The 10711-nt window shown below is 56.1% G+C and overlaps 1 protein-coding gene across 1 annotated transcript in view; it reads right to left on the minus strand.

The window, feature by feature from the left end:
* MAP7D1 (MAP7 domain containing 1) overlaps positions 1-7179 on the minus strand; it is a 12749-nt gene extending 5570 nt beyond the window's left edge. The window contains exons 1-6 of the mRNA XM_045298909.1: positions 7023-7179; positions 3482-3907; positions 3232-3300; positions 2315-2478; positions 1584-1698; positions 21-131 (exon numbers count right to left, since the gene is read on the minus strand). Of these exons, the coding sequence (XP_045154844.1) occupies positions 21-131; positions 1584-1698; positions 2315-2478; positions 3232-3300; positions 3482-3907; positions 7023-7179 (1042 nt within the window). The remainder of the gene's footprint in view (positions 1-20; positions 132-1583; positions 1699-2314; positions 2479-3231; positions 3301-3481; positions 3908-7022) is intronic.
* Between the last annotated feature and the right edge of the window lie 3532 nt (positions 7180-10711).

The following is a 10711-nucleotide window of genomic DNA, read 5'->3' on the forward strand; positions in this document are numbered from 1 at the left end:
CGGGCTGGGCCTTCTCTTACTTCTACTGGGGGAGTTCCAGAGGGTGGCTGAGGACTTTGAGAGCCGCTTGTTGATTATAGAGTCCACGTGTTTGGGCAGGTTTACTGCCGACACGGAGCACCTGCTCCCACCTGGAGGGGAAAACACACGGCGTTAGGGCCGGGCCAAACAGGAGCCAGGGGGGTCACTGAGGCCTTCCATGCAGGATGCTCCGAGGCAGGGTCGGAGGGGGAGGAGTGGGCAGGCTAGGACGGGAAGGAGGGGCAGTCTTGGCCTTGGAGTGGGTAAGGATGGGGTGGGGGTGGGGATAGGTGATGACCTGGGATGGGGGAGCCGACGGAAAAGGAACAGAGGGAGAGAGAGTCCAAACTAGAGAAACAACAGTCTTCCTGGCCAGAGGGAGCCAGTCCCTCCTCCCCCAGCCACCCAGCATTGGCACTTGCTGACACTGCCCAGCCAAGGCGCTATGGCTACAGCACCCACGTCCTGGGCCAAATGCAGAGACGGTCCTGAACAGAAGAACCCACATAGTCAGAGGCACAAATACCGATATTCATCCCGACACACAAAGAGAAATACATGCAGACACAAGCGGATCCGGCAACAGACACCTTCGCATACACACATGTGTGCAGACGTGCACAGGGTCAGAGCACAAACTCATCGAAGCAGCCTAATGACTAGATTTGTACCAGCCCGTTTGCTGGCGGCATGGCTGACCACACACATGACCTCAGGTGATCCTCCCAAACCTCTCCTGACAACCTCAGCTGTTATTAAGAGCTTTTGACGCACAGCCACCCTGGTGTCAACTGCACCAGAGGGTCAGTCCTCTGGGCTACAGTCTTCATGGAAGAAGATACCCGGGCTTCTCTGGGCTCAGATCCCCAACCTTTTGGTTAGCAGCTGACCGCTACCGGTTGGGTGAGACCAGTGCTCCTCAGAGGCAGGTACAGTTCTCTTCCCAATTTACATGTGACGAAACCCGGGAGCTGTTTGTTGAGAACTGTTACATGGCTCATCTAAGAGCGCATAGCAAGGGCCAGAGCCCGGACCCTAGCCCAGCTCTGTCTGACTCAGAAGGCCTCAGCGACGTACACCGGGCCACAGATGCACACTGCACATACACCAAAAGACACGCACAGCCAGGGACGCTGAGCTTGCCACCACAGGAAGCGATCCAAACAGTGGAATGTGACGTGCATGCCAGCAAAGAAGCAGGTAAAAAAATCCATGAAAGCCCTACATAAAGAAACTAAGAGACCCCCCAAAGAATCAACCCTCCAAAATATATCCCTAAGGGGGTGGCATTTTCTTTCAATACCGAGTGCCTCCAGGGCAGTGAAGTCTCCTTGATGTGCATTGGCAGGTGCACAGAGGGCTAACCGAACCCAGTCAGACGTTTGAGTAGCAAACCGAAGAGAAGGCACGGCTGGCGGGAGTGCTGGGGGACAGTGATGCACAGCCCGTTCCAGGAGACACAGTCATGTGAAGCCAGGCTCTGGCTCTGAAGCTGCTCCCATGTCCCTGCTCCCTAGCCCTCAGCCGAGCCCACCGACCCACCAGCCCTGCCGCCCACTCACTGGTCTTGTGTCCTGGTGAGCTGTGGTGCAGGGCCCCTGCCCAGGACCAGCGCTGCTGCCGGATTTCGGCCCACGTCTTCTTCACTGACCGCTGGATGGCGGCTTCGTAGCGCTCCTGGAGGAAGTGGGGAGAGGACACAGGTCTGGGCTGGAAATCACCCCTGGTAGAAAGGCCCTTCTCCCTCTGGTGACAATGCACCTCCACTCACACCAGAAGAGTTCCCTGACTCATCAGTGGTAACCAAGGCTACCAAATCCTCTGATAAGGGACCATCCGCTCCCTTCTGACTTGTTTGGGGATGGGGGTGTTGATCACTGTTCTTGAGTCATTTCCTGGGGGTCTGAGTTGTTGCTCTGAGGATGGGGAGGGACTCCCCTTAGCTTGGTGCCCACCCCACCCCCCTTGAAGGATCAGGGCCTGACTTTGGGCTGTATTTCCCCCCTCAGCCTGGGGCCACAGGGCCAGCCCATGTCACGTTGTCCGTGTCCCCATCAGTACTCAGGCTAGGGCTCTAATGTTGTCTTGGGGCTACGCACACACAAAGGCAAAGCACACGTTCCGGCAGTACCTGCCGAACAAGCAGGCTCAGTGACTCCCAGGGATTGCACATGGACAGGGGCACAGGTGCAGACATGAACACAGATGTGCGCACACTTAGCCAGCATACAGGCGGCAGGGAGAGACGCGTGCAGGCCCGGACGCACCCAGTCAGAAGTCGGCACCAGCTCACCTTGTTTTTCTCGAGCTTCTGCCGCTGCCGCTCCTCCAGGGCGGCCCGCCGCTGCTCGGCTTTCAGCCGCTGCTCCTCCAGCCGCCTGCGGCGCTCCTGAAGCTGCTGCTCCCGCAGCACCTTGGCCTTCTCCTCCTTCTCCAGCCACACTGCCTTCTTGGCGGCTATTGAAGGGAGCCCAGATGGGGAGGGAGGGGTGAGTGAGTCTGGAGGGGTCCTGACCCAGCAGGTCTTCCCCCAAGGGCCGGGTGACCAGATTTAAAGCGGGACATCATTGACTGAGGGGAGGGGGTGGTGGTTCTTGATTTAAAATTTGGTCTATATGGACCAAATAGACCGTTCCCTAGCTTGTCGTGCATTCTTTCCAAAAATCGGGACTTTTTAAAAACGCCAAAATTTGGGGCTGTCCCGCCAAAAGCGGGACGTCTGGTCACCTTACCCAAGGGGCTTCCTCCAGCATCCTAGCCTGGGCTGCGTCCTTCTCCTCCCCTTGAAGCCTGCCTCCCCTCCTCAAATGGAAGGCCGTCTGCAACCCAGGCCCTGAGAGGAGACCCACTCCTCCCCATTGGCCTCCTGGTCTCTGGCTTTGGGAGGAGTGCTGACTGAGGTCTGTGTGCCAGGCAGTGGGCTGGGCACCACACCTGCTGGACAGATGTCCCCAGAGTGTGATGAAGGGCACAGGATTGGGAGTGAGCTGTGCTTTGGGGTGGGCAGTTCGGCTCTTCGACCAGCTGTGGGGTTTGGGCTAAGGGTGTCAGCGCTCTAGGCCTGGTTTGCTCATCCTCCATCTTCGGGAGGCTGCTACGAGGGTTCAGTGCGATGCTGCACCCAGCCCAGTGCACACCGGGTGGTGTCCACAAGGGTGAGCTATCGTTAGCAGGACTCGGGGGAGGTGTCGCTGCACCTCACTCACTCACCCAGGTACTTGGCCCGCTCCTCTCGCCGCTCCTTCGCCAGCTTGTGTCTCTCTCCTGCCTTCTTCGCATCTTGGCGGGGAGACAAGGACAGACTTGGGTCTGAGGGCTCACCCAAGGGAAGTCACCTCGGGGCCCACCCCCAACTCTTTCCCCACCTCCTTCAGGATAGAAGGGATCCCTCTGGTGGTGTCCGGCGGGGCTGAGACCTGAGCCGAGGAGCTGGGCCCAGGGCAGAGGGCAGCGTACACACCTTGCTTGGGGGGGGTGCTGTCCGAGGTGGGTGCTGCCGTTGGAGACGGCTGGCTGCTCCTCCGAGGAGGCCTGGCGTCCCGCAGGCCTGCAGCTGGTGGAGTGGGTCCCCTGCTCTTCACCTCGGAGGGAGGGGAGTCCTCTTGTGGGGGGACGGGCCCACGGCCAACCTGCTCCGAGGGACTATTTGGTTCCAGTGGGAGCGGCTTAGGGCTAACAGGAGTCTTCATGGCAGGAGGGGTGTCCGGGGGTGTGTCAGGTACGAGGGCTGACGTAGGTGGTGGCGGTGGTGGCGGGAAGGGGTCGCCTTCTGGGGAAGGTCTTGGCTCTTGGGGGATGATCCTGGTTGCCACACCTGGAAAACCAACACAAGGGAAGAGAGGGTGAGTGAGAACCACTGCAGTCAGTTCACCACGTAGCCCGTCTCCTTTGTCCAAAGGACTTCAATCGTTCACCCACACATGCACTTTACTTAGCCTTCTCTGTGCCAGGCCCTGTTCCAGGTGCTGATGGTAAAACGCCACCGAGAACACAGCTTTGGCCCCTGCCTCTGCGGAGTCTCCTCTAGCAGGAGACAGCCCGAAGGCCAGACAATTACAAGTCACCTATACTGGGGGGACTTCTGGAGAAATGACAACCTAAGACCTACAGAGGAGTTGGCGCTGGCAAAGCCAGGAGGAGGGTTCTGACAGAGAGAAGCACATATGCAGAGACCCTAGGAAGAAAAGGGGGGAGGGAGGAAGGGAGGCAAAATGCATTGAGTTTGTGGCACCTCCCCTCCCCGCCCAACTCTCAATTTATACATATTGTGACTCAGCTTCTTTTTGGAGCAAATGCCACCCTTTTGGTCTCCTATGGCTGACTGGCTCAAGAAGTGCACTCCTTCCCGGTGATACTGCTCACGGTTCAGACCTCTTCACTGTTGGGCTGAGGGCGGGTCCCTCAGGGGCTATGATTTAAATGTTCTTCTCCTCCCCCAGGCCTTCCCCACTCTGTGTAGGACCTTATATTGTGATCTGCACCAGACTGGTCTGTAGTGATCACTGGGCACCATCTAGTGCTGTGGGTCTCAGACTGTGTGGCTCACATGATCCATTGGTCCTCTGGACCAATTGTTTCCTTGAATCTTTTTCTTTTCTTTTTCCCTCACTCCATTTTGATCGGGGTGGGGAAAGACCCATAGTTGTACCTTAGTGACTGCTCACCAGCCATGACTCTGCTCACCAGAGTAGGATGCAGAACATCGTCTGGGTGGACCACGCATGCACGCTAGGGTGTGGCACTTATGAACGCACCAAAGGGCCGTGACTAGTCTCCACGGCTGTCTCGCCCACCTGTACTTGCCCTTGGGGCCACAGTGGCCGGTCCAGGGCCTGGCACACAGGGAGCCGTGCTCTCCCACGGGGCCGAGAGAAGACAGAAATCAGTGCAAGCACGTGTGGGATGCCAGGGTTGCTAAAGTCTCCAGTGAGGTGGGCAACTCGGTAATTAGTCCCACTCAAAAGTCTTCCTCTTTTAAGACATCAGTACTCCAGAAACCCTGAAAAAAGGCACCGGAGAACCAAGTAAGGAAGTCACAGAATTTGGTGTGTATACACACGCGCCCCGTGGGAGGATTGAAAGACAAGCTTTGGAGGCAGTCAGATGAGGTCCCCAATTCTGATCTCACCACCCAAGCTAGGAAGGGAGGGCCTGACTCCCCAGCAGGTAACGGGGGACAAGGCAGTCAGCCTCATTTTACCCGTCTGCTAAATGGGGGTGAAGAGCCCAAGCTAACAGGGACTGTTGTCAGTGCAGGGCCTGCCAGCAAATATGTCTCTCCCTTTCCCTGTGAGCCCACCCTATGAAGCCGCCAGGTCTCCCAAAGGGAAGCCTTTGAGTTACACCTGGTGTCACCAACTGCTACCCATCCATTGAGGACACGGCAGGGCTGGTCCATGCAACAGTGGATCTAAGGAAGCGTTTTGTGCGGTCACTGGGCACTGCCACCACACCACTGTGAGAGACAGTGTGTGTTGGGGGCAGAGGCGCCCTGAGGAGTGGGTGCCTACGTCAGCAGGCAGAGGGACTCTCGGGCTCTGACGTCAGCCCCCTCTGCACCACAGCTCCTTGTCTGTAGCATGGGGGCAAAGAGTCCCCGGGCTGTGGTGTGTGTTAGTCATAACAATAACTGCTAGCATTTATGTATTTCTCCTTTTGTTCAAAGCATTTCATATGGATTAGCTTTTGTTAACCCTCACTGGACAACCATATGAAGGAGGTGCTATAAAAAGCTCTTGTTCAAGGGGTCCAGGAAGAACAAGGACATTTAGAAACTGACTGTGATAAGAGCTGTCCAATTCTGCTTGACATGACTGAACTATGGAATAATAGGATACATGTATTAACTCCCAACGAATAATAAATTATTTTTCGAACATCTCTTCTACGATGAAGAAAGTGAAGTGAAGAAGAGATCAAGGACTTTGAGGTCACTCAGCTGCTAACTGCAGGAGTCTGGATTTGAACCAGACATCTGTCAGCCAGAGTCCAGGCTCCTGCCCGCCCTGTGTGCCCTGCTCTTCTGTTTATGGCAGCAGATGAGGTCATGCATGTTATGCAATGCAATTATCTAAGGCTCCCACGATTTTCCTCACATTCCTTCCCGCCTGGCCTCCTGGGTTCTAGGCACAAGCTCCTGTCTCCCCAGTGGCTCTAGCACCGAGGCTCTGTGACAGTCCGGCTAGCTCTCTCCATACCAATCTGTGTCCCAGCCAGCTGCGAACTCCTTTGCCAACTCCAATGGGCAATAAAACTGGCAACCTCTGCGGAAAAGCTTCCTTCACACCGGGAGCTGAGGTCAATCCTTTGTCTCCCCATCCTGCACAGCCCCATTATACAGATGAGGCAATCGGGGCTCGCCTTGCAGTGATTTTTTCCCCCAGGGCGATAGACCTAGCACTGGCAGAGTCAGAATTTGAACCCAGGACTGTCTGGGGCCAAAGCCTGGGTGTGGAAGTACTGAGCTTGAAGGCTGAGGGCGAGGCCGGTTTATCACGGTTCTCCTAGCGCCAGTGTTTGCTGCAGGTGTGGCAAGGAGAACAGGTAGGCAGGTGTTTGTCTCTACCTAGGCAAATCACACCCACCAGGCAAGACAGGGACTCCCCAGCTAGGTCCCCAATAGCCTTCTAAAGGGGCCTGGGAAGAGGTACAGAGAGTGGGGTCTAAAAGGATCAATATCTGAATCTCAGATTCAGTCAGAGTACGAGGGTTTGGGGTTTGAAAGGCAGGTGGGCCTGAGTGGGGATCCCAGCTCTGCTGTGGGACCTTGAGGAAGCCCGGAGCCTCAGTTTCCCCCGAGTTGTTGTGACAAGTAGGGAGGCCCCTTGAGGCATCTGGTAGGGGCTCAGGAAGCAGCAGCTGCCCTGAAGACTGTGTCCGCGCCCCTATCTCCAACCACAATATCCCAGTTCCTTTGGGCTTTCACTCTCGATGTGGCATGAAACTGCTCCTCGTGGTGTCTCAGGACCTGTTCGATCTAGCAGTCATTTTTCCATCCTCACCGTAGTGGGCCCGACAGCAGCAGGTGGCACTGCAGGCCTCTTGGTGCACCTTGAAACATGTCCTGCATTTGGTGTTCAGGACCACACACGGTCTTGCTTTTCCTTCGACCTTGGCTGGTTGATACTCCTCCCTCTTCTTTGCTGGCGCCACCTTCATTTCCTAACCTCTGGGTGCCGGTGTGCCCCAGGGCTCAGCCCCGGACCCAGTCTGTCGCTCCTCTGTCTACACTCCCTCCCTTGGTGATCTCATCCAGACTCGCTGATGACAACCAAATGTGTGTCTCCAGCCCAGACCGCTCCCTCGCGTTCCAGTTTCATCCGGGCGCCTCCCTACTTGACACCCGGGTGTCTAACATGTCCGAGTTTAACCCATCCCAAACGGACCTCCTGCTTGTCCCTGTCAAACTCGAGCCATCTCCCTTCCCCCTGCAGTTTCCTTTGGGTGCAGGGGAACCCCATCCTTCCAGTTTCTCAGGCCAGAAACCTGGAGTCACCCTGGGTTCTCTTCTGGCTTCGCACCCCACATCTCATCTCTCAGCAAAGGTTTTTGGTTCTATCTTCAAAATACATCCCAACTCCATTTCTGCCACCTTGGTCCAAGCGCACTGTCATCTCTTGTGAAATCCTCCCTGCCTCCCACTCTTGATTGGCCTTTGGCCTCTTATCAGCGCAGCAGCCCGGGTGAGTCTGTTCAAAAATCAGTCCTGCCAGGGCTCTCCTATGCCCAGATCCTCCAAGGCTCCCATGGCACAGGGAGGACCAGCCAAAGTCCTCACAACGGCCTGTAAGGCTGCCACCTCCTTCCTGGGCCTGCTCTCCGCCCGCTCAGTCTTCTCCAGACCCACGGCCTCCTCGCTCCTCCTTAAGTATGTCAGGCACGCACCGGCCTCAAGCTTTGCACTTGTTCCCTGTGCCGGGAATTCTCAGCACCCTGTGCCCAATCTTCCAGGCTCACCTCAAAGGGCCCCTTCTTTAACTCTCCTGTCAGGTCTCAAGGAAGCCTTCCTGATGCCCTGATTAAACCACACACTGCGAGTGAACTCCCCTCCCCTTCCCAAAGGGCCCCCTGTCTTTCCAACTCCACTTTGCCCCACAAGCAGTATCGCCATGCCCACTGTCTCCAGGAGGACATGGTTTCTGCCGATGTTGTGTGCCAGGGCCAGAGCCCGCTCTGCAGGTGCTCCCGAGCCACTTGCTGAGTGAACACTGGAAGGAGCTCCACCTGGCAGACGGCATCACCTCTTACCCGGATGCCTGCAAAGTCCTCCCACTGCCCCACCGGCGCCCATGCCCGCTCTGCTCCCACTGAGCAGCCAGTCACCTTTTCCGAGCGCACATCGGATCATGGCACTCCCTGCCACGGAGGACCTTCCCGGGCCTTCTCAATGCTCTGGGGATCAAGATAACATTCTTGACCCCACTCTACAAATCAGGTCAGCCCAGTCTGGCCTCCCCGACACCTGTGGAATCTCCTGCCCTACTCTGCCCACACTTCCCCCCCAACACACACACACACACACACACACACACACACACACACACACACACGCTTGCTCTCTGCACTCGGATCACAATGATTTTTTTAAAAGTCTTGTTATATGGTTGTACACATATTGTTAGCTGCTGTTGAGCTGGTCCTGCGTAAAGCTGAATAAAACCCGACCGGGTCCTGCGCCATTCCCATGTCGGGGCCATGGCTGTGTCTCGTCCACACTGGCTACTTCAGCCTTTTGCACCCGGCCAGATGGTGACACCGGGTCATCCTTCACGTGGGGCTGCCATCACCAGATTTCCTACCGCTAGCAGCAGCCTCGCAGAGCTGCCTACACAATGGCTCCATTTTACCCTTTCTTCCTCCTGCTCCTGGTAATCAGGAATCCACTTTGACCTGCTGACCTTCCTTTAATTAGGGTAACCATCCAGGCTCCTTCCGGCATCGGGGCCTTGGTTCCTGCTCTCCCCCCTCCTGGTTGTGTTTAGCTCAGTTATGTTTCCTCAGAGAAGCCTCCCCCCTCCCCCGGCTCCTCTCCCTTCGTATGCACACCCACGACTCCACGTGCCTCTTGTTTGTGGCACTGCCACATGTTAAGCCTCGCGGTGTGTTTCCCCCTCCCCCCCAATTGTCAGTGTGTTCCCCCCCTCCCCACATTGTCAGAGTCCCCTCTTGAGAGAGTTGCGAGAGCTGGCCCGTGCGGGCGTGGCTCACCACGGGATTACCAGCAGCTACCACAGTACGTGCAGACAGCCACCAAGTGTTGTGGGACGAGGACAAAGTGCTCGGTATGATGCTGAACTTGACTGAGGCCATGTAGCCTCTAGCAGGCAGGGACAACGGGGAAGGCAATTCTAACTCTCCTGAAGAGTAGGTCACGTGGCCTCGTCTGCAGAGGGATAAACACTTGGAGGGCAGCGGCAGAGCTCCGCCTCAATAGTCCTGGGCTGAGACACTTCTGAAGTTAGAGTTTACTCCCGCAACTCCACGAGGGAGGCAAACAACGCGTTGGGAACTCATCTCTCGACCTGGCGGACTGTTGACCTCAATACAAATATTCTCCCGCAGAATGAAGCCAGCCCGGAGGAAACCTTACTGGGGCAGTATTATCGGGAACAAAACATACTAAGCCAATTTCGTTCCTCGGCTAATGATCTGTACGGTGTGGCAGCTAAGCCGTTTCTACTTCTTCTCCCCATTTTCAATCACCAGATGCCATCCTTTGGTCCCTGGATTTTATTTTATTGTCAGACTGCTCAGTTTTATTTTGTTATCTAGGTATCTACCGGAAGTATTTGTGAAGAACCGGATAAGAGACAGATCGTTTGTACTTATTCCTCAGCACAGAGTATGGTAATAGAGCAGAGGGACAGGAACTGGCTGCACTGTGGGGCTCTGTCCTCCTCAGAGCCCCTAGGGAGCCTGCATTGGAGAGAATGTGCCTGGGGTCTACAGAAGGGTCAGGGCCAAGGCCCTCAAAGGGACTGTCACCTGTCTCACTGTCAGTCCCTGCAACGGCAAACACCTCCTAGTGGGCCAAACCGGCCCCTCACAACACTGGCGCCTGGTTCAGCCCAGCTTTGGAGCTTGCTCCCCTCCCCCACGTTAGTGAGAAAGCTCGTGGGGAGTGTGGCCTGGGTCTTAGTCCGTTTTGATGTTTTTGTAGCCACAGAGCCTTATTCAGGGCCCACTTGGCACGGCGTAGGAGCTCTGTGTTTAAAGAATGCCTGGATGGATGGACGGCCAGGCAGATGGGCAGTGGAGCTATAACCAAAGCTCCACACAGTGCTCATGGAGGTGACCTGCTGGGAAGCAGACTGCCAGGCCTTTCTTCCAAGGCACTTCCGGTGGGTTCACACTACCAACCTGTTTGTGCCACCTAGGGACTCCTTGCTCCAAAGGCAGGCCTCACTAAGTGTCTCAAGCATATCAGAGCTCTGTGCCCCTGCCAGTTCCTAAGCTCAGCAAGGAGCCCTGGTGGCAGGCATAGAGGTTATGAATTACGCTGCTAACTACAAGGTCAGCAGTTCAAAACTACTAGCAGTTCTGTAGGAGACCAACAGGGCTTTCTGCTCCTGTACAGAGTTTCCGGCTCGGAAACTCACGAGGGCAGTGCCACCCTGCCCTATACGGTTGCTATGAGTTGGCATCGACTAATGGCAGTGAGTACTATGTACCAGGCACTTTCCTTTATCTC

This window comes from Echinops telfairi, unplaced genomic scaffold (genome assembly GCF_000313985.2).
Source record: "Echinops telfairi isolate 266 unplaced genomic scaffold, ASM31398v2 ScPeMD7_7457;HRSCAF=8495, whole genome shotgun sequence".
In the NCBI taxonomy this organism is placed as follows: domain Eukaryota; kingdom Metazoa; phylum Chordata; class Mammalia; order Afrosoricida; family Tenrecidae; genus Echinops; species Echinops telfairi.